We start from the raw sequence: 26778 nt of genomic DNA on the forward strand, positions 1-26778 counted from the left end.
GGGCTCCTCTTTTTCACAGAACTTGTTTGTTTTCAGCTGTAAGCAAAGTCGACTCATGTGGCCCAGTGGATGATCTAATTATCTGTTATGTGTTTAACTAATATCATTAGGCCAAATGGGCCCCATCTAAACAGCACAGGAGGAGTCTGCTGAGGCGGCTCCAGCATTACAAAACAATCAAGAGAGGGGAGAGGATGTAAAAGCGTGGGAGAGGATAAAAGCAGGCAAATATACACAGATCAGTGCTTTATACTTTAAAAATCACCTATTGTGAAAGTTAGAGTAGAGAATGAAGGATGGTAATGTGTGATTTAAATAGGGCTCATATGGAATCAAAAGCTTGAGTAAAAACAAGAACAAAAAATGTGTAACATGATCTCATTGCTTTTACTTAAAAACAAAAATGTAACCGCAATTACCACTGATACTGAAATAATCTATTGCAACAAAAAAATTAGCTATGTAATAAATGTTCAGCTAAATGTTGATCGATGTGGGTTGTTTTTCCTGTTAGCCAGGACCCAGTCTGCTGCTTACTTCGCTTGTAAGAAGTAAAATTCATTAAATTCATTAAAAAACAGATAAAAAGTGAATTTGGGCTCTCCCTTAGTGTAAAAACCGTGACCTTGTTTGATTTTATTTTTTAAAAAGACTGTCAGTCTTTTATATCAGTATGAAGGAGTTTCTCAAAGTGGATGATTCACTTTGAGAATCATCCACTCATCATCATTAAGCATTTTATGCTTAATGATTACATTAAGCATAAAAAGTCAAAGTTTTGCAGCTGTGTGGCATCAGATTATAGATAGATAGATAGATAGATAGATACATATGCTACATGAATTAGTCTTTTTAATTCAAAAACAAAAATTACTACTATTGTCATATCAGTTGTAAAGCGGCATGCGATTATTTCCATAATTAAATTCTCATAAACCTGTTGAGTTTAATCAGGAAGGGAAAAATATGAATCAACACAAAGAAAAAACAACAGGTTTAGGAAAGGCTGTACTGTCTCCTGAATATTGTGCTTTGCTTTCTTTTATTAATTTTGGGACCTTTTAGTCCTGCTTTACTTGACCAATCTAATGCTACAACTTGTTTTTATAATTGTTGTTGCAATATCAACGTCATTATACAGCTAACATGAGCTGTTATAGGCATTAACTGGTCTGTATTGCAGCATTTACAACAAGAACATCACTGGGATTTCCGTCAGAGAGCTGCCTCCACACCTAATTTGTCAAAGTTTGGCATGTGAGGGGATTCAGGAGCCCTGAGCAACAGAGTTAAATGGTCTTCTGATGGGTAATCCATCATTGGGGCTCCTGGACTTCAGATTATCTCACAAGAAGATAAATGTGCATCATTTTCAAATCTTAAACATGCCTTTTGGTGAACATAAAGACATCTTAAAATCACTGTTTAAACCTTTGGGTTGTATTATGGTAATGTGTTATCAGATTTGATAAAACTGGTGCTTGCTTTTGAACATCACTGTTTATCTTCCCAGGATTCAAGTGTCCTGTCTGCTCCAAGTCTGTGGCATCCAATGAGATGGAGGTCCACTTCATCATGTGTCTCAGCAAACCTCGCCTCTCCTACAACGGTGAGAAACATCTCACTCGGCTTTACATGTTCTCATTTGGGGGGAAAAGTTGAGCTTGGGATAAACGGGGAAAATGGTGTTGTTTGCATTACCTTTCATTTTTATTGCTTGATTTCGTGCATGTGTCCTGCTGCTGTACAGCTAAATATTCACAGCGATGTGGGTGGGTCTACACGAAGGCTTATGATATCGAGCTAGTCCTTCCAAAACACCTTAAATATGAATGAGATGGGAAAAAAAGAGAATTCATAATATATTCAAGGTTTGATTCTACGCAGATAATATATTCAATTAAAAAAACGTACAAACATACAAACCCACCTGAGGCAGCAAAGCTACTTGGTAACTCATAACTTCTTGTGTTTCACAGCTTGTCTTTATGCCATGTGACCCACACTATGTCTGATCATTCTCTGCCCCTTGGTGTTTTTCTACTGGAGTCGTATTGCTGCAGCAAGTGTACCTTTTTGCTTAAATAAAACAGAAGCACATAAATAATGCTGAATAAGCTCTTCATTATGTTACTGAGTCATCAAGTCTTGGAAAAAAAAATAAAAATGTAATCCAAACAACGGTATCACAACTCTTAAATTTGTCCTCATTTTGTCAAGTCACAACCATAAACTTCCCTGTTTTTATTTTTTCCCTGTTTTATTGCTGTACCGTGATTAGATGCCACATGTATTGATAAAAAAAATGGAAGAGATTGGGAATGTTGGCATCCCAACAATGTAGAATTACAGAGCTGTACATGTAAAGATTGTCAACTTTCTGCAGTCAAGGAGTGGGATCTAGAATTGGACCATTTTGTTGGCAGCATGTTAGGGTTGCTCTGTAGGGTTAGTTCTGATTTGTAATGTTTATAGACATTTGTTCATAATGTTTTTGGTTGAGGCATTGCACATGTGGACAGGTGTTCCCCACGATGTTAAGTACTATACAACTGGAAGATTTTTTCTCTTATTCTCCATTGGATAGTTTTGTTTCTACAGCTGGGAGCAGCTCATTAGTATCTCACAAACTCAAATAACACCTGAACTACGACATCCTCAGAGATGACCCCAAATCCCTGAGGAGTTACAGGGAAGGCTTCCCAAGAGCAGAGTGAGAAAGAGAAAGTTCGAACCGTTTCTTCCATCTATCATAGTGGGTAAGGAGCATATACCCAACTCCAACATGGCTGGCTTTCTAACCATGTGACTAGATGGAGTTCTTGCCAACAACTGATTAATTGGCATGTTACTTTGGAGTGTTGTCTCTGCTGCCCAGAAAGTGAGCTGATAACGTGGCATGATCGTTATGAGACTGTCATACAGTAACAGTCTTCAGTCAGAGGTCTCTTCAGAGCCGTTGCAGGACTGGCTGCTACCAGAAATCCTTCCTGGCCACAGCATCACCATCCACAACACTTGAGGATTCTTGGGACATATGAGTTGAGACATTTTATTTCCCTTTGGTATAACCAAAGCATGTTTGAATTTGAATTGAATTTGAATTTATGCAAGCCTTACATCCCTTAATGCAATGCGACACATCAGACGCATTGCATCTGATCCAAAGCCAGCATAGCAGTCTACCAGGCATGCTGCCTCTGAATACTAGAGCAGTGGATATGCATTCGCTGGAGTAACAAATCATGACACTTAGTCTGGCAACCTGATGGACAAGTCTGGGTTTAGTAGCTGCATGACTACTGCCTGACTGCATTGTGTTGAGTATATGGTTTATGGTTGTGCGGCTGTTTTTCAGGAGATGAGCTTGGCCCCTTTGTTCCCATAAAAGGAATCATTAATGCTTCAGACATTTTGGACTATTTCATGTTTAATTAATTGAATTAACTATTTCTGTTTTACATGGTTCATTGCTGGACTCTTCTGTTATGTTGGCTGTTACTGTGTCCATTCTGCATGTCCTGTTAATCTTGTTCCAATGCCTCATTTCTTTGGGGTTCTGTTCCAGTCCGAGTTGTTAAAAACCTGCAAGTTGCAGCTTTACATTAAATTTCAGATACCTTACCATCAATAACTTTGAAGGCTGATGCTTAGCTCAGTCTCACCGGCATTTAACACTGGAAGAGTGAGGGAGCTGACCATGTCAGAGCATTTTTCATTTCTGTATTGATCTTCTGTGTGTAGTGCTGCTGTGTGTTGCACTGTTAACTGTCTGCACCGCCACGCTTGGATCTCCCTGTTATCTAACAAGTTGACTGATTCAGTTTCATAACCAGAAAGCTGTTGCATCTCATTCTGTTTTTATTATTATTATTATTATTATTATTATTATTATTATTATTATTATTAGATTGATACCTGGATTTTTGACTTTTCAGACTGATGAGGAATGCTATGAGATTCAACAACATTCTTTACCCACTATTGAGTTTATTTCACCAGTCTCCTGCTGGTCTGATGATATATCTCCATATTGTTTGACAGTAGAGGGAAGCATGAAGTGCTGCTAAATGTCCTGGTTTTCTATGCTGGTTTTGGACTTTATAAAGCTCAGTGGACCAACACCAGCAAATGACAGAGCTCAAGAAGTCATTATTGACTTTGAAAGGAGATGGCACTCCCTCTGAGTCGAATAGGTACAACAGATTAGAGGGAGCAAGTTACCAGACTGGGATTACACAGCATTATCCCCCACCACGCTGATGAAGCTGCTGGCCCAGGCCACTGTTCTCATCCCAGTGCAAGATTTGTGAATCCTATCAAGATGGAAGTTAATACTGTTGTGTGCCTTTTTGTCTTTTAAGCTACAATTTTTCCTTCCACTAAACCTTTCACAGAATGCTTTTATGCAATACTCTAAACTGCCAGCTTTAAAGTCTGTTTTTGGCTGCAAACTGTCAGGTCAGCATTCTTTGCAATGACAGCGGAGACAAGAACATAACATTTTATGTTAAACAATTCCTTTTCTTTTGGTATTATGAAACAGAATACTTTTTCTGACAAGCTAACATTTGGGTTTTATTAGTTGCAAGCCATAATCATAAAAATTAACATAAATAAACATGTGAAGTATCTCATTCTGAATCAATACAAGTTTCTATTTTGAAACTTTTAAGTAATATTCTACTTTATTGACATGCCTTTTTTGGTCAATTCAAGGGGGAAAAAACAATCAGAGTAAACTACAAATAAAGGAATCTACACCCACAGTTGAGATAACTGAAAATAAAGAAGCACACAAAGCTGCTGCAGACTTACTGTGTACCATCCAGCCACCTGTTTATACCAGTAAACACAGTGCTGTTAGTTATGATCTGCCTCTGCTGGTTGCTTGGAGACACAGGTCCCAAATGTTTATTGCCCCACAGCAGCTCATCCATTGACACTTCTCTGACTTGCCGGCTGTGGAAACGGGCGTCTGCTGGGATCACTTTGTTGAGGTCTCTGCATCATCTTGTGTTTCTGATCCTAATGATAACTAAATCATGTGATGTAGTTTGAGGCGAGGAGTGCAGGGAGGCGATTTTACAGTTCCACAAATAGCTGCCAGTGTGGCCCACAAGGCCAGTGCAGTAAAACATAATGTAGGTTTGAAGCCTCCAGCCAAATCTGAGCTGAAGATTGAGTGACACAGGCAGAGAGGGGAGAGTGAAACTGTCTTAAGCTTGATGGGATCCGGAGTGATGGAGTACTCTGATGCCTGATAACGGACAAAAGGAGAGAGGGCAAAAGGAGAAGCTTTCCCATAATTCCCCTCATTTTTTTTCTGCATCTCCTTTCCATCCTGTCGCTCTTTATTTCCAGCCAATTACACTCTGCAATTTCTCCCTCTGCTCCGTGAGTCCGTCCGTCTGTCTACTCCTGCCATCCAATTTTCCTCCTAATTTCTTTGTTCCTCTTTATCTACCTTCTCCTCTGTTCTGTGTGGTTTTTGAGACCCACCGAATGAAACGTGCTTATCTTGTTTCCCAGGATGCTCAGGGGTTTTATTGCCAATCACCTGGGCTGTGGTGTGTCACATCCACATTTTTCAAACAAACAAGTCTGCGGTGTTATTTGATAGACATATTCAGACTTCTTACAACCTTTTAAAAAATATTCTTAGAACTTTGGTTACTTATTTCAACAGCACACAGTTTAAATGTCAATATTTTTCTCCAAGAAGTAAAACTTAAAAACATTAGCTATGCTGCTTTTATTTACTCCAATTGGTCAAGACAATGCTTTAGCGCTGAGTAAACCAATTTGTTCTCTTTTTAAGTTTGACTAAACCTTTTTAACGTTCTAGAGATTATTACTGTTGTTTGCAATACCAGCCAATGACATGTCAAGTTGCATCGAGGTATTCCAGCTTTTCAAGCTGCGGTTTCTTTTGAATATTTTAGATGAGCAAAACAAAAATAAAAATTTGGAATCACACTCCACAGAAGGATCTGGAAATATGTACTCCTGCAATACTAAACGGAGAACAGGCAGGGCATCATGTATACATACTAAAAATTGACAACACTCTGGTGTATGAAAATGTTGTTTTTTAGTTAATATTATTGTGGTTTTGAACATAAATATAATCACTATTACTTACATTATTAACATTAGTAGTAGTACAAGTAGGTGCATTGAAGTGTTTTTCATAATTTCTTAATCATCATCATCATCATCACACACTATATTTTCTGGATCACAGTCTGCAGTTCAGACGCACAATTTCCCCAACCTTCGTAAAGTTGTTTATGCACATGTAGACGATACTGTAAGATATTTTAATAAACTTTTGAAAATATTACCGTATTTCTCGGACTATAGAGCGCACCGCACTATAAACCGCACCCACAAAGTAAAAAAAACAAAACAAAAAAAACCAAAAAACAAAACCGGAAATGTACAAATATAAGCGGCACCGGGCTATAAACCGCTGGTATCTCCGCCGCTCTCCACAAGAACGCAGCAGAGGGCTGGGTCTTTAATAAATCTGCTATTAAGGACGCAGCCCTGGGTCTCCAAGGCTGAACCATGGATTCGTTCACGCCGATTCCTTCAACTTAAAAGCGGCATCATATGAACTTCTTCCTGTGGTTTCCACGATGAGTTTGAAAACATTTCTCCGTCGTACCTGCTGCTAACATGTGGTTGTTCTAAATGAAAATCAGCACTTTCTTCTTTTCTTTGTTTTTGTTTTTCTTTTAGCACTTTCTTCTTTGATTTCCAATTTTGACTTCCAATGATTCACTTCCTGCTAAAGAGTCCCCTGGCGGTTGAAGAAAAATCCACAGAAAAGCCGTACAGGGCTGTAAGCCGTGTAGTTCAAAGCCTGGGGAAAAATTAGCGGCTTATAGTCCGAAAAATAAGGTCCTTGCTATTTGAAGTTCAGAGAGTAAGCAATATGGTTAAGGCTCTTATTTTGAAGGACGCTGTCTGAGTTCATTTGCTATTTTAACACAAAAAGTAAAATATATGCTCTACTTGTTTAGACTCCTCCTGTTATCTGGACTTATAAGAATACCTTCAGCTAATATGCTGATAATTCACACTGGTAACAGGTTGAACAAACAAGGCTAACTAACAAAACAAACTGTTTCATCCCTGTCATTGTTTGTTGAGGAGGAAAACAAAACTGGGTCACAGCAAAGAACTGCAATGCATGCAGCACATCATAAAAACAATCTTATGATCTCTCCGCTTTGGCAGATCAGTAACACATTCTAACGCTTCATGATATAATATGCCAACACCCCGACCCCACACCGTGACAAGTTTGTGTTTGTCTCAGGTGGTTAATACTCCTTATCAGAAAGTCACATGCATTTTTTTCCTATTTATCTGCCATGACAAAAAATTAGTACATAAAAATATTCCACACCAAAACAGTGCAAGAATTGCAGGTAATAATAAAATGCCCACTTGTGTTGGTCAGCAGTAATATATATATATATATATATATATATATATATATATATATATATATATATATATATATATTGAGGTTACTGTGATAAACTCAAAATATTTCAGAAGGCAGTTTATTACTGTACTACTGGGCTGGACCCCCTTTTGCAGGCAGAACGGCTGTAATTCTTTATTTCATAGATTTATGGCTGATACGTTCGTTCTACATTTTGGTTTATATTCACTCGATAGGATCGTTCAGCATCTGCAGACATCAGTGACCTGAATCACCAGTTCCACCAAGTCCTGAAGGGTTGCTGGGGGGTTGTTATTTTTATTTTACTTTATTTTATTTAAAAAGTAAATAAAATAGATATCTAAAATCAAGTTTTTAGGTATAAAATTTGACTTTTGGGAATGACTCTCACTGAATACACATGATCCCAGGAAAGCCCTCCCTGATAGTTACGCTTCATGCAAATCGATTACTTTCAGCTATATCTTATTTATATCACTATAAAGTGGATGAAAGCAGCAGCTGTTGAACTGCGCTCAGAAGTGTTATCCTGTGCCAGGATGCAGGAAAAATTGAAGGTATGATCAAAGTCTTTGATAGTTTCACCTGAGGCAATTCAGACAAGCCTAAACTTTGAACCGGTGAGTGTCTGCAGAAACTGTTTTTGGCAACCGCATCATTAAAAGTGGCATTACCCGTGCAACGACCTGGAAGTACAGTGCAGTGGTTGCATCAACCAGACTAAGCTACAATGCCTCGCAATCCTTGTCACATTTTGCCATTTCACAACCAGAACTTGATGCATTTATTGTGTTTATTCATGATAAACCAACAGAAAGTAGTGGTTAATAATTGTATATTTAAAGATAATAGTTGACTTTTATAGTTTTGAACTAATGAACATGCATTTGCATAAATCCCCCAACACCTTTCACAGGAATGATAGAGCTGTTAGTGTTTTTTGCTGGCCTATCTTTTCCTCAAGGTCAAGTTTAGTCAGAGACTGAATAGAGACCTTGTGAGTATAAATTTTCAAATCTTCCTACAAAATCTCAATTGGACTTAGGTCAGGTCTTTGACTAGGTCATTCTAACACATGAATATGCTTTAATCTAAACGTATCGTTCGTAGCTCTGTTTGTATTGCAGTGGGTCAATGTCCTGCTGAAAGGTGAATGTCCAATCAGGTTCTAAGTCTTCTGCTGCCTCCAAAAGGTTTTCTTTTGCATTTAGTTTCGTCCATGTTTCTTTGGCTTCTTGTTTGAAGAAGAGAACTGTGATTGTTCGACTTTTGGGAGTTTTTTTCCTTCATTTTTTTGTAACATTTCTGTATCATCTGACCAGCTTTCCTTCTTCCTGTGACCGCCACATGGCTTATCTCAAACTACAAACGGCACCTCTTGTGGCTTTATTTCAAGAATGGCTTTCTTCTTCCAGACAGGCCAGATTTGTGGAGTGCATAACCAATAGTTTTCTGTTGGCAGATTCTCCCTCCTGAGGTGTGAGTCTCTGCAACTCCTCCAGCTTTACCATTGTCCTCTTGGCTGCTTCTCTGATTTACACTCTCTCTGCTCGGACAGCCTTGTCTTGCCAGGTTTGCTCTTGTGCTACACTCTTTTCATTTCCAGATGGTTGAACTGAGCTCTGTAAGATGTCCGAAGCTTGAGATATTTATAATCTAATTGTGCTTTAAACTTCTCCATAACATTCTTCCTGACTTGCCCATTTTGCTCCTTGGTCTTCATGATCAAGGAACAAAGATGGTTTCTTTCCCAATGTTTTCTAACAAATCAAAAAGGCCTTTACAGAACAGCTGGACTTAGTCAGATTTTATTTAGGGCGGTGAGTTCATATCTATGACACACTTTTAAGACTTTAAATCAGAAATTAAAACTGCATCTTTTTGCATTTCCCACTGTTGTGAGTTGTTTTATTATATTAGATCCCACCAACAAAAATCATCTACATTTAATGTTAAAATGTGACAAAGTATAAAAAAGCTTGAGAGTTATGTTTACTTTTACAACACACTGTATGTGCAAGATGTAACTGCAATGGCGTTGAGGATTTCTGAAATATAAATCAAAAACATATCTACTAATTTTAAATGTTTGTCTACAGTAACTTAAAACAAATGTCATTTCTCTGTATTTTTCTTTTAGTATTTTTTGTCTACATGCCTGTAGAGGGCAGGTGAGGTTCAAGGGTAGCACAAAATCCACGTGAGGTGACTTCTGGATCTTATCTGGGCTTCGGCTTTCAGTAATGATATTTTTAATGTGTCCTGCTAAATATAGCACCTTGAGCACTTGCGTGAGTGGCGTGAGTGAGGGGGGCAAAGACATTTAAGTCAGGAGGACCAATGTGGAGCAAAACCAGAGAGAAAGCGGAAGGAAGAGTCAGGTGAGGCACATGCAGTTTGCCTCCTGCAGCTCGGGCCACTGGAGGACAAATACAGACAGGAAAAGAAGGAATTTAGTGCTGTGATTCAGGAAAGCAAAGAGCAACCCCTCTAAGTCATTATTGATGTGAAGTTGCTTGATGCCAAACGTCTGCTGGCAGGCAGGAGAGACAGCTGAAAGTCAAGAGGGAGGCAAGTGGGAGAGGAGAGAACTAATGAGTTGGAGACCCAGAAAAAGAGCCCTCAGATCCCGTTTCATCCAATTCTGATCAAACGAAACAGAAGATGGACCAGATTTAATGTAATGTCAAACACATCTTTCTTCATTCACTTTGCCTATGATCTCATCAGTAGCGAACGGGTATGGTTTAAGGGTTTTCTGGAAATGATGTGACTGTTTTAATGTCTCAATCATGATCACTGTAAACATACGGTTCTACTCTGCACGGTTCTTAACAGATGACACAGCACCACTGCTGTTGAACAGAATTGCTTGGCTTAGGGAACCTCGACCTCATCTTTGCTTTATGCAAATGAATCAAATAATTTGGTTCTGTTTCTTTAATCAGAACATGAACTTCTATGTGTACTGAAGCAGTTCATTGCCAAAGCAGATGGGCCCATGGTTCTCTACATTTAAAAAGTGGAATATCCCCTTTTCTGCTCAGTGTTAACATTTTGACAATTTATGTTTGGTGGTAAGCTCAGACTCTGAGGCTGGATGGCCTTGTTGCTATCACCCTAATGTTTAGCTCCCTCCACAGATTTTGTTAGTTTTTAGTAGGGGTACACTCTGGACAGGTTGCCAGTCCATCATTGGGTAACACAGAAGAAACAACCATGCACACACTCACTCATCGCTGAGGACAATTTAGAGAGACCAAATAATCGGCCAGTCATGTGTCTGGACTGTGGGAGGAAGTCAGAGTACCCAGAGAGAGCCCACACATGAACAGAATCTGGCAACAAAGCTACCAAATTTGCCAGATTCCACCACCCTTCTAATATTAGTTTTTTCCATTTGTATAATAAAATGTTTATTATTCAGTGTAAATTATTACCGAAGAGTTTCAACCTGAACAGCTCATCCAACCAAAATTCTAATTTCTATCAAGTATTAGGTATTTTACTAGTTTTCTCTGCTCCTTCGGTCTTTTTACAATTAATATTATTACGTTAGTCAAGTTATCGTTTAAGTAATCATAAATTTGAGATTGTTTAGTATTTTTACACAACTTTAACAAACGTGGAGGAATATGTATGATACATGCATCCATAATTATATCTGTTTTCTTGCTTTGTATAATTGCACATGATCCGTCATTTTGCACCTTCAGTGAATGGCGTATTGATCCTCCAAAGAGCCGTGGAGATTTTCCTGGCCTCGGTCAGGTGGGGGTAATCAGGATCGAGGACAGCTTATTTGATGTAGCGTTTTGTTTTAAAGCAAGCAGAGAATTTAATTTATGAGCAACTTATTCTCTAGAATTTCACACTTTGTGAGCACTTTATTAGTCTCGGCATACCTTTACTGGGTCAGGCCACACACTGTGCTCAGGCAGCCTCACCTTTTAATGAGATGTTCAAAACATCTTATGGGGCTCTGCACTACATGACCGGATTGTGTTATTTTTGCAGCTTTGCCAACGGCAGGTTAATATTATGAATCCTCCCTTCTACCTCAAGATGAGCTTTTATTCTGGATGCAGGGTAAGTGCATCCAGAAGCTGAAGCCCACAGAAAGTTTTGGAAAGACATTCAGAAGGCTATAAGAACTATAGATTACCAGAGCAAAGAATGTGGAAATTCTGGCTGTGTCATGAATTTTCCTCACTAATACTGGCTAGCTGGATGTCCTGACTTTAGACTTTAGACATTATTGTCCAAAAGGGGAAATTCATTTCCATCAAGGGAAATGACATCATCAAATCATCCAACCACATAGCAACCACATGAACAATAACAAACATGCCCTGGCTGAAATTCAGTGGCAAGAGCAATGTAAACCCATTTCATCTGTACGGATACTTGAGCTGGATTGTTTTAAATTACCGATTAAAGTCAGCAAACAAGCTGAATCTGTTTTATTCAAAGCTGTGGATCAATTAAAAAGTGATTTTTGGTGATTTATTTTACTGTTATTAAAACATTGATCTAATTACTTGTCCTTTTACTTAAAGAGAGACTCAGTCATCATTGCACACTGTCCTAATCTAAATTCTCTAAATGTGGGCGCCTCAACATGTTAGTACCGTCGCCTTGCAACAAGAGGGTTTTCAATCTGGGACTGAGGATTTTCTGCTTGGAGTTTGCATGTGCTCTATGTGTCTTCCAGCTGCTTTCCAGATTCCCAAAGTATGCATGTTAGGATCATTTGTCACCAAATTCTGAATTGATGCTTGTTTGTCCTGGTCGTATTGGAAATGGATGCTTGTCCAGATTAAGTCAATAAAACTTTTATCTGATTTGCTACTCTTCATCACTAGAGGTAATAAAAAAATCAAGTATTTAGTATGGGTTTGAAGGCTGGTTATAATGCAACTAATTTATTAACTAGAAATCTTTTCTTTCTGCATACATGATGTTTAGGTTGCAGCAAAGGCTGGTTTGAAAACAGTTTCCACTTGCTTCCTCCACACTTCAGCCTAAACAGAGATACGACGCATTTATTCCCATATTGCTGTAGCCTGAGAAAAGAACAGGTTTGGATTATAGATAGATTTAAGATTTTGACCAGAAAATATCTTATCATTGCCAGATAATTCTATAAGGTCAGTGTTAATTTATGAATTCTCACTACACTTAAAAAACCCCCCATTATAATACATTAGAAAACATTGTTATATTTTGCCTCTGGAAATGAACAAAAACTACATCTTTGCATGACAGAAACAAGCCACAAATGACTTTCAGTTGTATTAGTTGTGATTCTACAACATACATGCCACACTTTTTAGATTTCTTTTTTTGTTTGAATTTTTTTTTGTTTAGAAAACCCTGCCTTTTTCCTTCACTTCAGTTGTGTTTTGTTTTGTACATTGTAGTTTATGATAGTGATGTGACAAAAATGTTCAAATGCTCCAGGATGATGAATACTGGTTAAGTCCTATACTTAACTGTGTGGTTTGATAAGCACAGTTCTTCTGTACAGATCATTCAAGTCTCTCTAGTCTCTGCTGATCTTCAGTTAGTAGCGTAGTGGAGGGGATAAAATATTCGGAAATACATTTTCTAGTAATAGCAACAGAAACTGGCTCAAAGCTCATCACAAATTGCTTCTTTGTTGCGTTTTTTTTTCTTTCTTTATGGCTGGAAGCAGAAAATGCCAACGGTATCATCTTTGTGATGCACCGAGCTGCTTTCCCGGCTGCTCTCTGCTGTGTTTGATATGATGGCTGACTTTATCAGTGTTTGTGGTGAAATGCTAATTCTTCTTCCGCTCTGTGGCTGTTTGTGTGTGTCTGCCACCTTAGATGATGTGTTGGCGAGGGATGCCGGCGAGTGTGTGATCTGTCTAGAGGAGCTGCAGCAAGGGGACACCATAGCCAGACTGCCGTGCCTCTGCATCTACCACAAAAGGTGACTGACACCCACACCCACACCCCCCCGCGTACACACACACACCCCACACACACACACCCACACACGCACACACGCAGACAGATTTGAATCACTGGCTCTTATATAAATTTTGCACTTCTTCTAATTAAATCCCCTCCCCTCACAGCACTGTGTAAAGGTTTAAAGCTCTGATTGCTCTGTTTGCTGTGCTTTATTTTGATGCAAACATTATTCAATCATTTGTTTAAAGATAAAGCAGCATTTCTGCTCTCTATTATAAGAAGTGTTTCACATTATTAAAAAGTTAATTAAAGAGATGAGCTGGTATCAAGAGTCAAAGTAGCACAATGCAAAGGAATTAAGTTGAATAAATGTTCACTTTATGTGATCATTTAAATAAAATTGGAAATTCACTTATTACATGAATCAATCTATTTTATTAAAATTATTTAGATATTTTTTTAAAAATTAGAAAAACATATTTAAACAATCATATGTGGAAATTATTCTTTCTAATTTATTAAATGTAATGGCTTATATAATTTTGAAATAATTAACCACCATCAAGTCTGTGGAAGTGGCAAACTCTGCTAAAGTATAGGTGATTGGTCTGTCATTAAACTGCTGTTACCAGTTTGACTAGTGAAATATTAGAGTCTAACTAGATGAACGAGAGTCACAGATTAAATTAATTTATGATAAACTGTGGCACAGAAAATGTTGAATAATTATTGAGATTGGATTGTTTTAACAATTCAATTCAGTTCAAAAATACTTTATTAATCCCAAAGGGAAACTAAGTATTAAATATTAACATACAAAAAATTCAAGTTTTCCTTAATTATTTATACAATAAATTGTATGTTTGTGTATTTAAGTAATTATTGACACATTTCTTGAACTAATACATTTTTATTTATTGCATACATTAATAATTTTAGATTTTATACATTCAATTTTAGAATTTATTTATTTTTTCTGTATGCAGTACTGATTTACTGAAACTGTAAAATATACTTTGTTGCCAAACTAATTTGACTTCATGTAAACATGAACTTGAGTGACATCCCATTCTTAATCCCAGGTGCTTAATAGGATGTCACCAACTTCAAGTCTTCTGGAAAGGCTTTCCACAAGCTTCAGGGCTGTGTTTATAGGACATTAAGGGAAGCACATTTGTGAGGTCAGACGATGATGTGGGACAAGAGGGTCTTTGATTAATTCCATAGTTAGACTTTGTACAGATCCTTCAAGTTCCTGAAGACAACATAACTTTAAAGAAAGTACTCTTTCCTGCCCAGCATCTACTGAAAAGAAAAACAAAACGATCTGTGATCGTACTACTCTGTGGCTGAGTTGCTGTGACTCCCAAATGGCTCCACTTTGCTATAAAATCATTAACATCTGCTTGTGTAAAGATTTTGTAATCAGGACATTTCAGCACAGCACTTACTCCACAAAAGTCATCCCAACATGGTGGATTTTTCTTTTTACTCTCTGGTCTTTGAAGGCTCCGATTTTAGTACTCAAGCTATTAATGAAATAAACTCGACATGACAGCCCCTAAAAATGTGGTTACTGTCAAATGTTTTCTAACAACACAGGGAGAAAGATTTTATAGATTCAAAGCAGGTCAGAAGAGGTCTCTTCTAGTGTCGTCCCGTGAGGTTCATTTATAGGTTTTATGTGTCTATGAGCTTCCTGTGTGGGAGTGTTTGGAGATTTTCCAACAGGGCTACATGAAACTTTAGCAACAGCTTTCCATAACATTGAGTTAAATGTGTATTGCATAACATAGCTCAGCTTGTTTCTTATTCAGATGTGTAAATTCATCATTATCCGTATGAAGATGTGTTTTCTGATTTCTATATCCGATTCAACTACTTCATATCTATGTGTCTTTGTGCTTCTGCAGCTGTATAGACTCATGGTTTGAGATCAATCGGTCCTGCCCTGAACACCCCTCCGACTGACCGACCACCTGGCCCACTCTGAGTACTCTTCAAGGTGAGAATCACAGCGTGATCACCCGCTGAAGAAAGTGCATAAACTGTAATACGCAGCACAAGATTCCTTTCATTATGGTTCTTTACCACTAAACCTAAAGTTGGCAGTTCATTCAGTTCAGTGCCGTTTATTTATGCAAAATCTGTTCTTTTCAAAACAGGTCAGTTTATATCCAGAAAAGTGTAAGTGAGTCAATCCAAAACAATCAAAAAACAGCAGGCTAGGTAATACTTGGGAGTTTACTGCCAATATTTCACATCTGACAGTTTTTCCTCAGTCTCTCCACTGATGGCCACTGATAGCCAGGACATGGCTGACTATTTTGTAAATTAAGAGAAAATCTACTGGCAGCTCACAGCAGCATGTATGGGAGAGCATGACAACTCTAATTTTAAAATCCCAGTGTTGGCATCTCATTACAGTAATTGAAATTGCAGGCTTTAAAAATGATATTGAAAAACTGTGGGTTTCCCCTTGAAACACAGTCTGGTAAAAACCATCCCCATGTTCTACGCTTCACTTGAAAAGAAGGTCTGCTGCTGAGAAACAATTGCTGTCTCTCTCTGTGGATTCTGTTGAAATTTATAATTTTACCCAATTGCTAACGTTTGCCCCTGATATATGCAATGCGCCAGTTCAATGCTTTGAAGCTCACTGGAAATTCTCTGCACTATAAACAACCATCCTCCACTGCAAAGAGAGAAGTTGAATGAGATGGATGTTAATGTTAATTCAATATTTGGCAGCATGGACTGAATTCCTTTGTTCACTTCCTCTACAACTCTAAAACAGTATAAAACGTTCACAGCTCCTCTTTCAGTTCACTGATCTGCCTGGTTGAAATTCAACCAGAGAAATCTAGTTCAATGGGAGAAATCCAAGACGGAATACTGAAGGGAAATGAGAATCGAGGGGAGTTGCATAGGAAGGCAATGGCCAGGCTACTTAAAACAGGGTTTGTCTGTTGTCCTTGGGTATGCTGTGATGCATTAATTAGTTGGCATGATATCAAAATCTATTAATGTTCAACTAATCAGCTTTGCTCATTGATTTGTCATATACTGAAAAATCTGAGGCAGGGTGAAACTTAAATAAAGAATTCACAAACAAGCAAAACAAAGTTGCTGGGGTAATTAAATAACACTTTATGCAATTTTATCTTAATGGGAGTATTATGTAAGGTTGACATTTTTGAGCTTTACATCATGTTATAATGTTATTCCTTCATCCAAAATATATATGGATGTTTTGCCTTAATTCTCTCATACATGTTTGGGGACTAATTGAATGTTCCATGGCAGCAATTTGGAAAGAACAGAAGCTTCTTAAAGAGACAGAGGCCAATATCAAGGTATCAATTTGCAATATAAAGGTTTTTTAAGCTACTTTTGATATATACAGTGTTTTATGATTTTCTGTAATGATATAACCATGAATTCCACTTTCTACCTGAAAATCCTCAAGCAAAACGTCCGGCCATTAGCTTGTGATCTTAAACGTAACAACAGTTTTGTTATGTGACATGATAGGCCTATTCAAAGTCCAGTCTTAAATCAGATTAGGATGGTCACTTTACACAGGCCTTTCAGTCTATGAAAAACCTGCTTAAAATAAGTTTACCAAGAAGAGTGGGCCAACATTCCACCATAGAAGAAAATTTTAAATCAGTATCTGTTAGGAAAGGTCTGATAAACTCTAATTTCTTTATCGTCTAAAACGATTTGAAAATGTAACGATTGACAGCTTTTGACTTCTGACATTAGTTTCTAATTTCTGAAAATATCGGTCTTTCCTGTCTGTCTCCTCTTTGTTTGCAGGACATATTAGGTTCCTGCCATGGACATCTGGACACAGACGCTACCAAATCTGATGAAACAAAGTGATCATCGCATACTCGCCGAGACGGAATCCATAGTCCTATCAGACAACTGTTCCTTGTAAACTGAACCAAAAAGAAAATGAGACTTTCCAACCATCACGCATTAAAGGGCCTCTGTTAAGCTTTTTATTTAGAAACTTGCTGATGATACTGCATACAACGTGGACCCTCTCCCGCCTCCCTTCAGACACCCCTCCAAATCAAAGCATGGTCTTAACGGGCCTCCCATCTCATCTCTGGATCCAGGCCAGTCTGTAACTTGCGTCCAGTCCTCCCATGGCCTTAACTGGGTGGGGATGTGGGGAGGAAGCAGGGCAGGGTGGGTGGAAGAGGAAAAGGAACCACATGAGGATGACGGAGAGGGAGAGGCAGAAAACTGCAAACAGACCTGTACATTATTCAGTGCGCCTCTCATCTCACACAAACAGGACTCCAGCTTGGTGGTGATCTCTCATAAAAGACTGCCTCACAGTGCGCTCCTCTTTCATAGCCCCTGTCTCAGTTCTGCGTACCTTCCGCACCAGATTAACAACATCAGAAAGTCCATAAAATGCTTTTCAGATCAGGTCAGTGCACATCTGAGCAGGAAGAGAGAGGATGTGGCACGTCAGCTTGTCCGGTGCGTTCGCTTGGTGTGAAGATGGGTGTGGTGGGGTGGAGAAGAGGGGAACGGTCTGCACATGCTCAGTATCTGCTTAGTCCAGACTGGGAGGAAGGAGGGAGCCAGAAGCAATGTAGTTTATGCCCGTAAAGCGTGTGGGTGTGTGTGTATGGTTGGGATGCTTCACCAGAAGGGGTGTGTGTGTGTAGGCGTGCGGGTGTGTGTGTGTGTGCGTCTGTGTGTCCTTGGATTGTGACAGGTTACTGAAGCCATGTGTGTGTGTGAAAGGTCGTTGTAGAGGGCTGACTGGGACAGCGCTGTGTGTGTCTCTGTATTGAAATGTTTACAGTCTAGATGTTCCCTGTGTGTGCAACTGGCAGTCCTCCCTTTACGTTGCTAATGTTTACAGCTGCAGAAAAGCAACATGACATATTGTAAATTTCACTTGTAACTTGTCTCAGTTTTCTCTATCAGATCTGCCAGATTTTTCATGTAAAAATTAGTCATTTCTTAAAGAGAGAGAGTCTGGAATGAGCGCGAGTGCAAGACTGTGTCCATTCATATGACTGCTTGCATGGAAGGATTACTGAGTGGAACCAGCCAGGTACAGAACCAAAGGACTCAAATAGGTACAGACAAACAGATAGTTTTATTTTTTTTCCATTTGGAGGCCCACTTACAATTCAAAAAGAGAAACTGATTTATTATTTGTCCAGCAGCCAGTCACTCTCCACATGGGGAGTAAAGCATAGACAGTAATTGTGAAAGAAGCATGCTGGTCACAGAGTGCTGTATCCAAGCATATCACTGTAAGCGTTGTAAAACCTGTCCAAGCAACAGAAAACTCCAGCCTTTTTTTATTGGTGTTATGTAATGTTCTTGCTTAGGAAAGGTCATAACCATCAAAAGAACCAACAAACAAACGCTTGAAATGTGTGTCAACACTTAATCTGTTTAACACAGATGCAATAAATGAGTTTTACATTTTTCTTTTATGATTTTTTTAAACTTTTTATTTCAAATAAATATTTTAGTATACACCCATAAAAATGAGCAACCAATGCATTTGTTAACATGTCCTTTAAGAATTTCATAAAATTTCTCTGAAGTCATAAAATTTGCCTTCACCTCAGGTCATCTACCTAACCTAGAAATTTAGAATTAAAACTGATAAAAACAGCAAAAGTAGGACAACGCCCATAACAGTCAAATAAAAATGTACAACAGTGCGGCAGCATCGTTGTATGCTATGAAATAGCATCCAACTATAAAAATAATAATAACAATAATTATTATTATTATTATTATTAAAAATCACAGTATTTTTTGTTAAACTGAAGACTATTTCTATGTTTGGGACTGATCGTGATTTAATTATGACTTATCTTTTAAAAGGGCTTTTCTGAAATTCTAACATTACCAAAGTCACAGGGATTGAGACAGGGTATTTTACCATAAAGCTAGAGGGACAAGGAAACATTGATATCAAGAATGTCTTCGAGGTATTTGGAAAAGACATATCATGAAAAGGTCAAATCTGACTGTTTGTGGTCACTACATCCAATTGCTGTCAGCTTGTGGCATTGTCTGCTTCAAACTTGACCCTCTGTTGTTTCTATATTTGAGAAATTTAAATATTATAAAATATTATAGAATATTTAAAATAAGAAAGTACGAGTTTTACCCGAATTACCTAAAAGGAGATATGTATTTACCATATACATCCCTGATCGGTACAAAAAGTCGCAGGGCAATGGCGTCTTTTTATGTCTGAAACGGTTGAGTATAAGATAACTAAATCTGCAAACATATGAAATTGAACATGATCTGTTCCCTCCTCTAACAAGGGAGAGTGAAAATAAACAACAAAGGCGCTTAAGAAAACTAGAGCATCACTCAAAGCAAAAATGGCTGCAAAAAGATTCTGCAAAAACCTTTACAAAATTTTAAAAATAAAAAAAAAAAAATTAGGACGCATATGGCAACTGCATTTGGATTCTTCAAAATGACTCATGTGACTTTCTCAGTCCTCTTTTCCTTCTTCTGTTCTCTGGTTGCTCTGTTGGCTCGTAATCCCTCCATGACTGTTTGTGCATGTGTGTTTGCAAATCATAAGGGGGCCTCTTGGTCTCTGCTACAGTCAGCTCCCCCACATTGTGTTTCTGCTGGAAACAGATGTATCTGTCTGCGACTGGAGATGCGAGGCACTCGGACCCTGAAAAGGACTCTCGTTGTTCCACTGTGCAGCCACTGAACGGGGCTTATTTATTCATTTGTTCATATTTAACAACATTTGTTTAATATTCCAATCATGTGAGGTGTTACTCACTGTTCAGAATGCCAAGAGCTGATGTGTGAAGACTACTACGAATCAACGTACAAACTGCATTTACAAAGCTACTGTAAACAAATGGTGGAATAAATTGTGCTAGATGAAAAAAGTATTTTCTGCTTTTTTTCCTGCTATTTCAAATGTGTCTTTTACAGGAAGATGAATGCGAGTTTTAGTGGGAAATAAAGTCATTTTAAGTCACTGAAGGAAACTTGCAGAGTGGAGGCATCACAGATGAGGAATTATTTCAAAGATCTGAATGTGAGGTAACACATTTTTATCTTATTTCAATCTTCAACTACATTTTCTGGAAAGCCCACTTCTCCTAAAAAGTGTATTAATAGTCTGTTTTTGTTTTTTTGCTTAGAGCAAAGTTGCACTACTTTAGAAAGCCTCCATAGTGCTCAGATGTAAGTGTTACTGAGCTAAAAAATCAGCAAGAGAAAAATAAAATCACATTTTAGTCCAACAGAAAGAGGTGTTTAAAAAAGATATGGATGGATATGTGGAGTTTGTCTGAAATACCAGGCTCATTGTTTAACACAATAAAAATCCGTCCTTAATTAGATTTTTTTAAAAAGGAAAAATGTACCACAAAAATAGGCTGTTGCAAATTTTTTAGTGCTTCAAATCTATCGTGATGCTTCAAATTAATGTCCGTTGAGAAAACTTCACATGCGCATCCACGTGCGACTCCACTCAAGTTTCATGTGGATCTTACACAGCGAGACCACTTCCTTGCTGTCCATCACAAGGCTTCCTACTGCTGTTTGATATTGGGAGAGTGTCACATAAAAAAATTTTTAAAAAAACTACAGTATGAATTCAGTTTCATGTCCTGTTAAACAGTCACTTCTCACAGGCGGTGTGTGACAGCATCTGATGCAGCTTTAATGGAGTTTGAAAGCGTTATCAACTCGCTTCTGGCACAAAGCGCTCAGTCCCACTGGAGCTTTCGTTCCGTATTATTCCTCATTTAATATTAAAGCAGTTGTAGTCATGATGCTGTTACAGCTCATTCCTTGCTTACAAGGACCTTGGTAGAGATGAGTACCATTGCCCTTATGGTAAATGGTGATGCTACAGCATAGTGCTTTACGTAGTCCAGAGGACTCCACACTACATTCAGTCATTCACCCCTTCATGCACACATTCACACACTGACAGTGGTAAGCTGCAGCTGCCCTGGGGCAGACTGACAGAAGCGAGGCTGTCATTCACTGTCACTAGTAGGCTCTCTGACCACTACCAGCAGGCAAGGCGGGTGAAGTGTATTGCCCAAGGACACGACTGAGACAGACAGCTTTGAGCTGAAAACCCAGTTATTAATTCTAGCTTCATGTCATTTGAATCCTTATAATTTATGAGCTGTTTAATTTATTGAGTCATGAAGAAACACTTTGTTGAGGTGGAAGTTGGCCCACGTGTCTGATGACCTTAATGTGGAGTCTGAAGGATGTGTCTGAGAATCAACAATGTCAAAATAAGAAAAATGACTGAACTGTTTTTGCTGTCGTCAAGATTTGTGAACTGATTTTACCCTGACAAAGGAGAAAATACAATATTACAGTCTGGACTTGCTGTCATCCCTCATTTATCAGCTGATGAATGTTATCAGAAGTGACAGAGACGGTGAGGGCACTGAGACAAGTGCTGCATTTTAATTGGATGACAATTCAAGGTTGAATTTACTGTCTAACTTTTAGCTACTTGTTGTTGTGCCTTCTTTTTATGCTTCTAATATAATTACAATTCACATATTGGTTACAGCTTAACAGTTCCAACTGGTTATAAGGTGATCCTATTTTTATTCCTGGTGATATTCTGGCCTCCAATGGTCAAAAATATTATTACACATGGTTTTATTTTGGTATTTTGATTCTGTTGATTAAATAACTGATTAAAATTGCCCTTATAAAAGATGTTATTTGTATTCAATAACGTGATATTTTATTCAAATAATTTGCAATATAGAAAATGCTAATAACATATCACAGAAGTCAATTTGACATTATACTGTATAAGTTCAGAGCTCAGTTCAGTAAATAGGTGTTTTCCATATCTAAGAATGACTTTACATCTAATTTATTTGATCTATTTGTATTTCCTTGATTCAAAGTTGGAAAAACCCAAGACTGCATCAAATTTTCGACTTGGAAAGTGAGAAATCCCGGCGTAAACTCAACATCAAAGTCCAAGTCCAATCGCATGTTCCTCATACTTTAAATATAGAGATTTAATGTGTATCTCATCAAATCTCTCACATGTTTTATTCAATTTATTTTGGTATAGTTAGTCTGATGTGGGAATTACATTGCCCCAATTTAACAGCCTTCTAGTTGCAAGTTGGAAAATCAGTTGTATCTGCAATATACGATGTGTTGCACAAGCCATTATCAGTGAATTTATCTTTATTTTATTAATTTAAACTCTAAAATAAAAATGTCCGCAAATTATACTTAAAATGTGTATCACAGTCTTTTATACAAGCTGTCAGAAATCCTAATGAAAACCAATTATTTTTTTGTTGACGTTTAGAAGCAGTCATATTTGGATTTGAACCATTGTTAGCTTCCAACTATGAATCCAACTCACTAAAGGAACTGCGTAAGACATTTGTGAACATTCTCCTTTACAATACGTAAATTGCACAGAATAACACTTTCAATGTAGTAATCTTGCTCTGCCAATATTCAATAGCTTGGTATAACTATTAGTACCTTCTAATGGATTTTCAACTTCCAAGACGGAGATGTGTGTGATATAGTTTTAGAAACAAATATCAAACTTCCGAGGTAACTGGAACGCACCGTCTGTTTGTTGCTCTTGTTTGCAGCGTTGTGATTGGTTCCTTTGTTCCGGCGCCAAAAACCAGGAAGTGTGGTGGAAGCCCTGTAAGACGGGAGAATTTAATTGCTTTTATTCCGTTACTTGTTTAACTTTGGTCTTACATTTACTCACATGGACACACCGTCTTATTTCCCCGTACCTCCCGGTGTGGGGATGGAGGATAATTTTTTGTCTCTCGACGACATTTTGCTCTCGCAAGAGAGGCTGCCTGTAAGGACGGAGTGCGTTTTCCCCCGACTTGGATTTCTGGAGAAGTCTAGTGATTCGCAGGACATTCAGGAGGTTGGTTGGGTTTGCTGCAATAAATTACAATGATCTATGGCACAGCATTAATCTCTAAATCACTGTCTTTACTTTATTATGTCATGTTTCTTTTTGTTTTTTTATTCTTTTTGTTTTACTATGGACCTCTTTTGTGTCTGAAATAAAGATTGATTGATATGTACTTTAAAGTTATGAGGCATAAATAATATGCAGTTCAACCGAACGTCTCGCCGATATCAATTCGCTTTAACTAATCATTGCTGTTTTAAAATTTACGTTTTTGGAGTTCAATAATAAATACTGCTCCCTTGTAAAGTCGGCGCAAATTTAATCTTCTTTGGCTAGCTTTTAATCAAAACGCAACTTATCTGGGAAGTTAGTCACTTGTTAAAGAATAATCAGAATTATTCAAATTACACAATTCTTTGTGTTTCATTAAACTAACATACCTTCAGAGTGGATCTAAATATGACACTGTTGCCTTGTAGTTAGAAGGTCGTAGGTTCAAATCATGGTCAGGTGTTTTCTGTGTGGCATTTCATGTGTGGGTCTTTCCTCTGGATTCTCCTACAATCCAAAAACATGAGTATTAGGAACATTAGTGACTGAGCTGCTCTTAGTTATTAGTTCTATGTATCTAATTGTGATGGACTCCAAACCTGACCAGTTCAAACCCTGTCTCTTGCATGTTAAGCACAGAGAAAGACTTAAATCTACATGTAACAAAGCACAGAATTAACTACATATTAAAAATTAATGATTGAATATACTGGAGTTAAAAATAAGTTTTAAGGTATTTGCGTTTGGCTCATTTGCCTTCCTGAACACATCGGTGCCTAACAGCCTGTTCACTAAGCGCTCTTTCTTTCCTTTCAGGGCACAAAGATGGAGCTTCCTCTATGGCTCTGTAAGGGTCTATATGAGAAGAAGAGGAAGGTGTTGTCTGTGGAGCTTCCTAAAATCTACAAAGAGGGCTGGAGGACTGTGTTCACAGCGGACCCCAACGTGGTGGACTTGCATAAGATGGGTCCCTACTACTACGGCCTGGGCTCCCAGATGCTGCATTTTGACGGTCCAGAAAACCCAGACATTGCAAAGACGTTGTTACAGGTACGAGAGACTGGGAGGAAGTACAGTAGTTACCAGCACGAGTCCATTTCTGAAAATAATCCCCAGTGGACAACAATAAACGCTGTCAGTCAGACACTGATTAGATGTAATTTGCTGTGATTTATGTTCATCTTAAACGAGGTGGGACATGTTTGCAGATTAATAATTGTGTGTCTGACCTTTAGGTGAGGAGACAAACCTGCTCACTTCTGGTGAGGACAGAAACCAAATAGTTTCTTCATTAATTTACAATTTACCACGCATACACAGCAGCATATTTTATTAACTTCCACCAACAGCTGACATTTTCTTACCTTTTCAGTGCATGAGCGAGTTATCTTTAATTTAACCTGTAAATTTTAAATTTAGATCAGAATTTGAAAGGTGTAATAGTAAACAACCTGGAAGTTTCCTCTTGCTTGTGTTTGAAATAAAAATGTCATTTAAATGGTCCAGCCGATAGAGGTTTCTCAGCCAAGATGGTTTTTTCTGCTCCATTTCCTTTTTACTAAACATCAGAAAGCAAGGCAGCGTTATTGACCTCTTTCACCACTAGAGGGTGCAGCAAGCCAATAAATTTATTTTGCAAGGCACCATCGCCCTCTTCCACTTTGCTTCTAATATTTTTAGACAGTTTTGCCTGCAGAAGAAAAAATTATAGATGGGACCGACTTAAAAAAAAAGAAAGCATCACTCATTAAAATTTATTAACTGCAAACTGCGATCGTGACCTTCTTACTCTGTCGTCCCTCCAGACGTTCATTGGCCGCTTTAGGCGAACGATGGATTCCTCCCAGAATGCCTATAATGAAGACACATCTGTGCTGGTGGGGCGACTGGACTTCTTGGAGAAGGTTCTGTTCAAGTCCGGTCAGAGCGGCCTGAACGGCTTCCAGGGCTGGGAGAAGGGCCAGGCCGCACAGCTCACTGCCTCCAGCCTGGTTCTGAACTACCGCAAGAGGAAGATTGTCGATGTTCAGTCCTGAACTCGGCCCACTTGTATCGGGTCAACAGACTCTCAGGAGCAGATTTAGTCAGGATGACGTTCTCCTCCACATCTGACCCAAAGAGACTAGAGGGACAAGGACCCTGGCTGAAATGTAGACATGTTTAATTGGTAATTGATCAGCAAGAATTTTAGTGTATAAATATTGTTTTTATGTGTGAGAAGTAAAGGTTTTACAATTTTTAGTTACATTGAAGCCCTTCTTAATTTGCAATAAAATTAATCAAAACTTAGTGATCAAACCAATAGGGAATAAAGCACATCCCATTGTAAAAGAAACTGTAAAGGTGAGATTAACAAAATCAGTCATGGATCTTCTTTAACCAGCATGTGCTGCTTCTGCTGCATTGCAATTCTGAGAGGCTAACGATATTAGTCCAGATGTTTTTCTCCACAGCAGTGAGTCCCATCAGAAGCTGTTAAAGAAAAGAAACCAAAAAAACTGGTGTCGATCCTAAAGTTTTCCGGTTGTCTAGTGTGATGAAGAAGACCCCAAACCGACTTTTGCTTGGAGGTTGTTTTTTTTTTTCAGCTCTCACAAATTAATCAATTGTGATTAAATTCAGGCAAGGAAAGCTGTAGGAAAGTGCGCTGACTGTTTTGCTATTCATGCTTGTTCAACTTTAGCAGCAAATGGATTTGAAAACGCAAGACTTGGTCAATATCCTTATTAGATAATGAGTTCCAGGCTGTGTGTGTAATCTCCAATGTTGATATTGTGTCAGCGGCTGATAATGTATAACCTCGGATCGCTCTGACAGCTCGTTTCTGACTTCAATTCACAGGCTTTGTCCTCCATTTAAGAGGTAATTTCCTCCCACACTGACTCGCCATCAGTTGCCAGATTATCTGCTATCTGACTTTAAAGATTGCACCTAAGACGCATCCTGATTCATCTTTTTGTGGGGTTGCTTCTCATCTAAGGAATTTATTTATTTTTTCATTTCTCTGCAAGGATAATTCAAAGGTGGGGCAAAAGCACTTTGAAATGTCTTGCTGCTGAAATGTGCTATACAAATAAAATTTGATTGATTGATTGAAAATGTCTTTCATGAGACACTTTTTCCAATATTCCAGACATGATTTGGCAGTCTGTAAATTTCCAGCTTTAAGAAGTACTGTGATAACAAAGCAGCTTGAATATTACAACATTGATTTTGGACCTGTAGCAAAATCTGTGCAGATTTGAACCCTTCTGGAAATCCCTTCTGGATTATCCAAGTCCAAACCTTGGGCATAAATCCCAGCATTCTAAAGTAGAAATTATATGAAGAAACATCTTACTTGAAAAAGAACTAAAATCATA

The 26778-nt window shown here is 38.2% G+C and overlaps 2 protein-coding genes across 2 annotated transcripts in view; both read left to right on the forward strand.

The window, feature by feature from the left end:
* The window catches only part of znrf1 (zinc and ring finger 1), a 50644-nt gene extending 30290 nt beyond the window's left edge, over positions 1–20354 (forward strand). The window contains exons 2-5 of the mRNA XM_028041247.1: positions 1514–1609; positions 13336–13441; positions 15339–15430; positions 17248–20354. Coding sequence (XP_027897048.1) covers positions 1514–1609; positions 13336–13441; positions 15339–15396 — 260 coding nt within the window. The 3' untranslated portion in view covers positions 15397–15430; positions 17248–20354. The remainder of the gene's footprint in view (positions 1–1513; positions 1610–13335; positions 13442–15338; positions 15431–17247) is intronic.
* Positions 20355–23081: 2727 nt separating this feature from the next.
* gins3 (GINS complex subunit 3) lies at positions 23082–26353 on the forward strand. Its single transcript, XM_028028112.1, has 3 exons — positions 23082–23374; positions 24233–24466; positions 25222–26353. The coding sequence occupies exons 1-3, from the start codon at positions 23204–23206 to the stop codon at positions 25450–25452; spliced, it is 636 nt and encodes a 211-aa protein (XP_027883913.1). The 5' UTR covers positions 23082–23203; the 3' UTR covers positions 25453–26353.
* Positions 26354–26778: the final 425 nt, after the last annotated feature.

This window comes from Xiphophorus couchianus, chromosome 2 (genome assembly GCF_001444195.1).
Source record: "Xiphophorus couchianus chromosome 2, X_couchianus-1.0, whole genome shotgun sequence".
NCBI lineage: Eukaryota > Metazoa > Chordata > Actinopteri > Cyprinodontiformes > Poeciliidae > Xiphophorus > Xiphophorus couchianus.

What these genes read in the sequence shown, in the direction of transcription:
- gins3 (XM_028028112.1), top strand. Translation starts at nt 23,204, where the DNA reads ATGGACACACCGTCTTATTTCCCCGTACCTCCCGGTGTGGGGATGGAG. An exon ending in ATTCGCAGGACATTCAGGAG is followed by an intron (nt 23,375 to 24,232) that starts GTTGGTTGGGTT and finishes CTTTCCTTTCAG; the next exon opens with GGCACAAAGATGGAGCTTCC. An exon ending in TTGCAAAGACGTTGTTACAG is followed by an intron (nt 24,467 to 25,221) that starts GTACGAGAGACT and finishes TCGTCCCTCCAG; the next exon opens with ACGTTCATTGGCCGCTTTAG.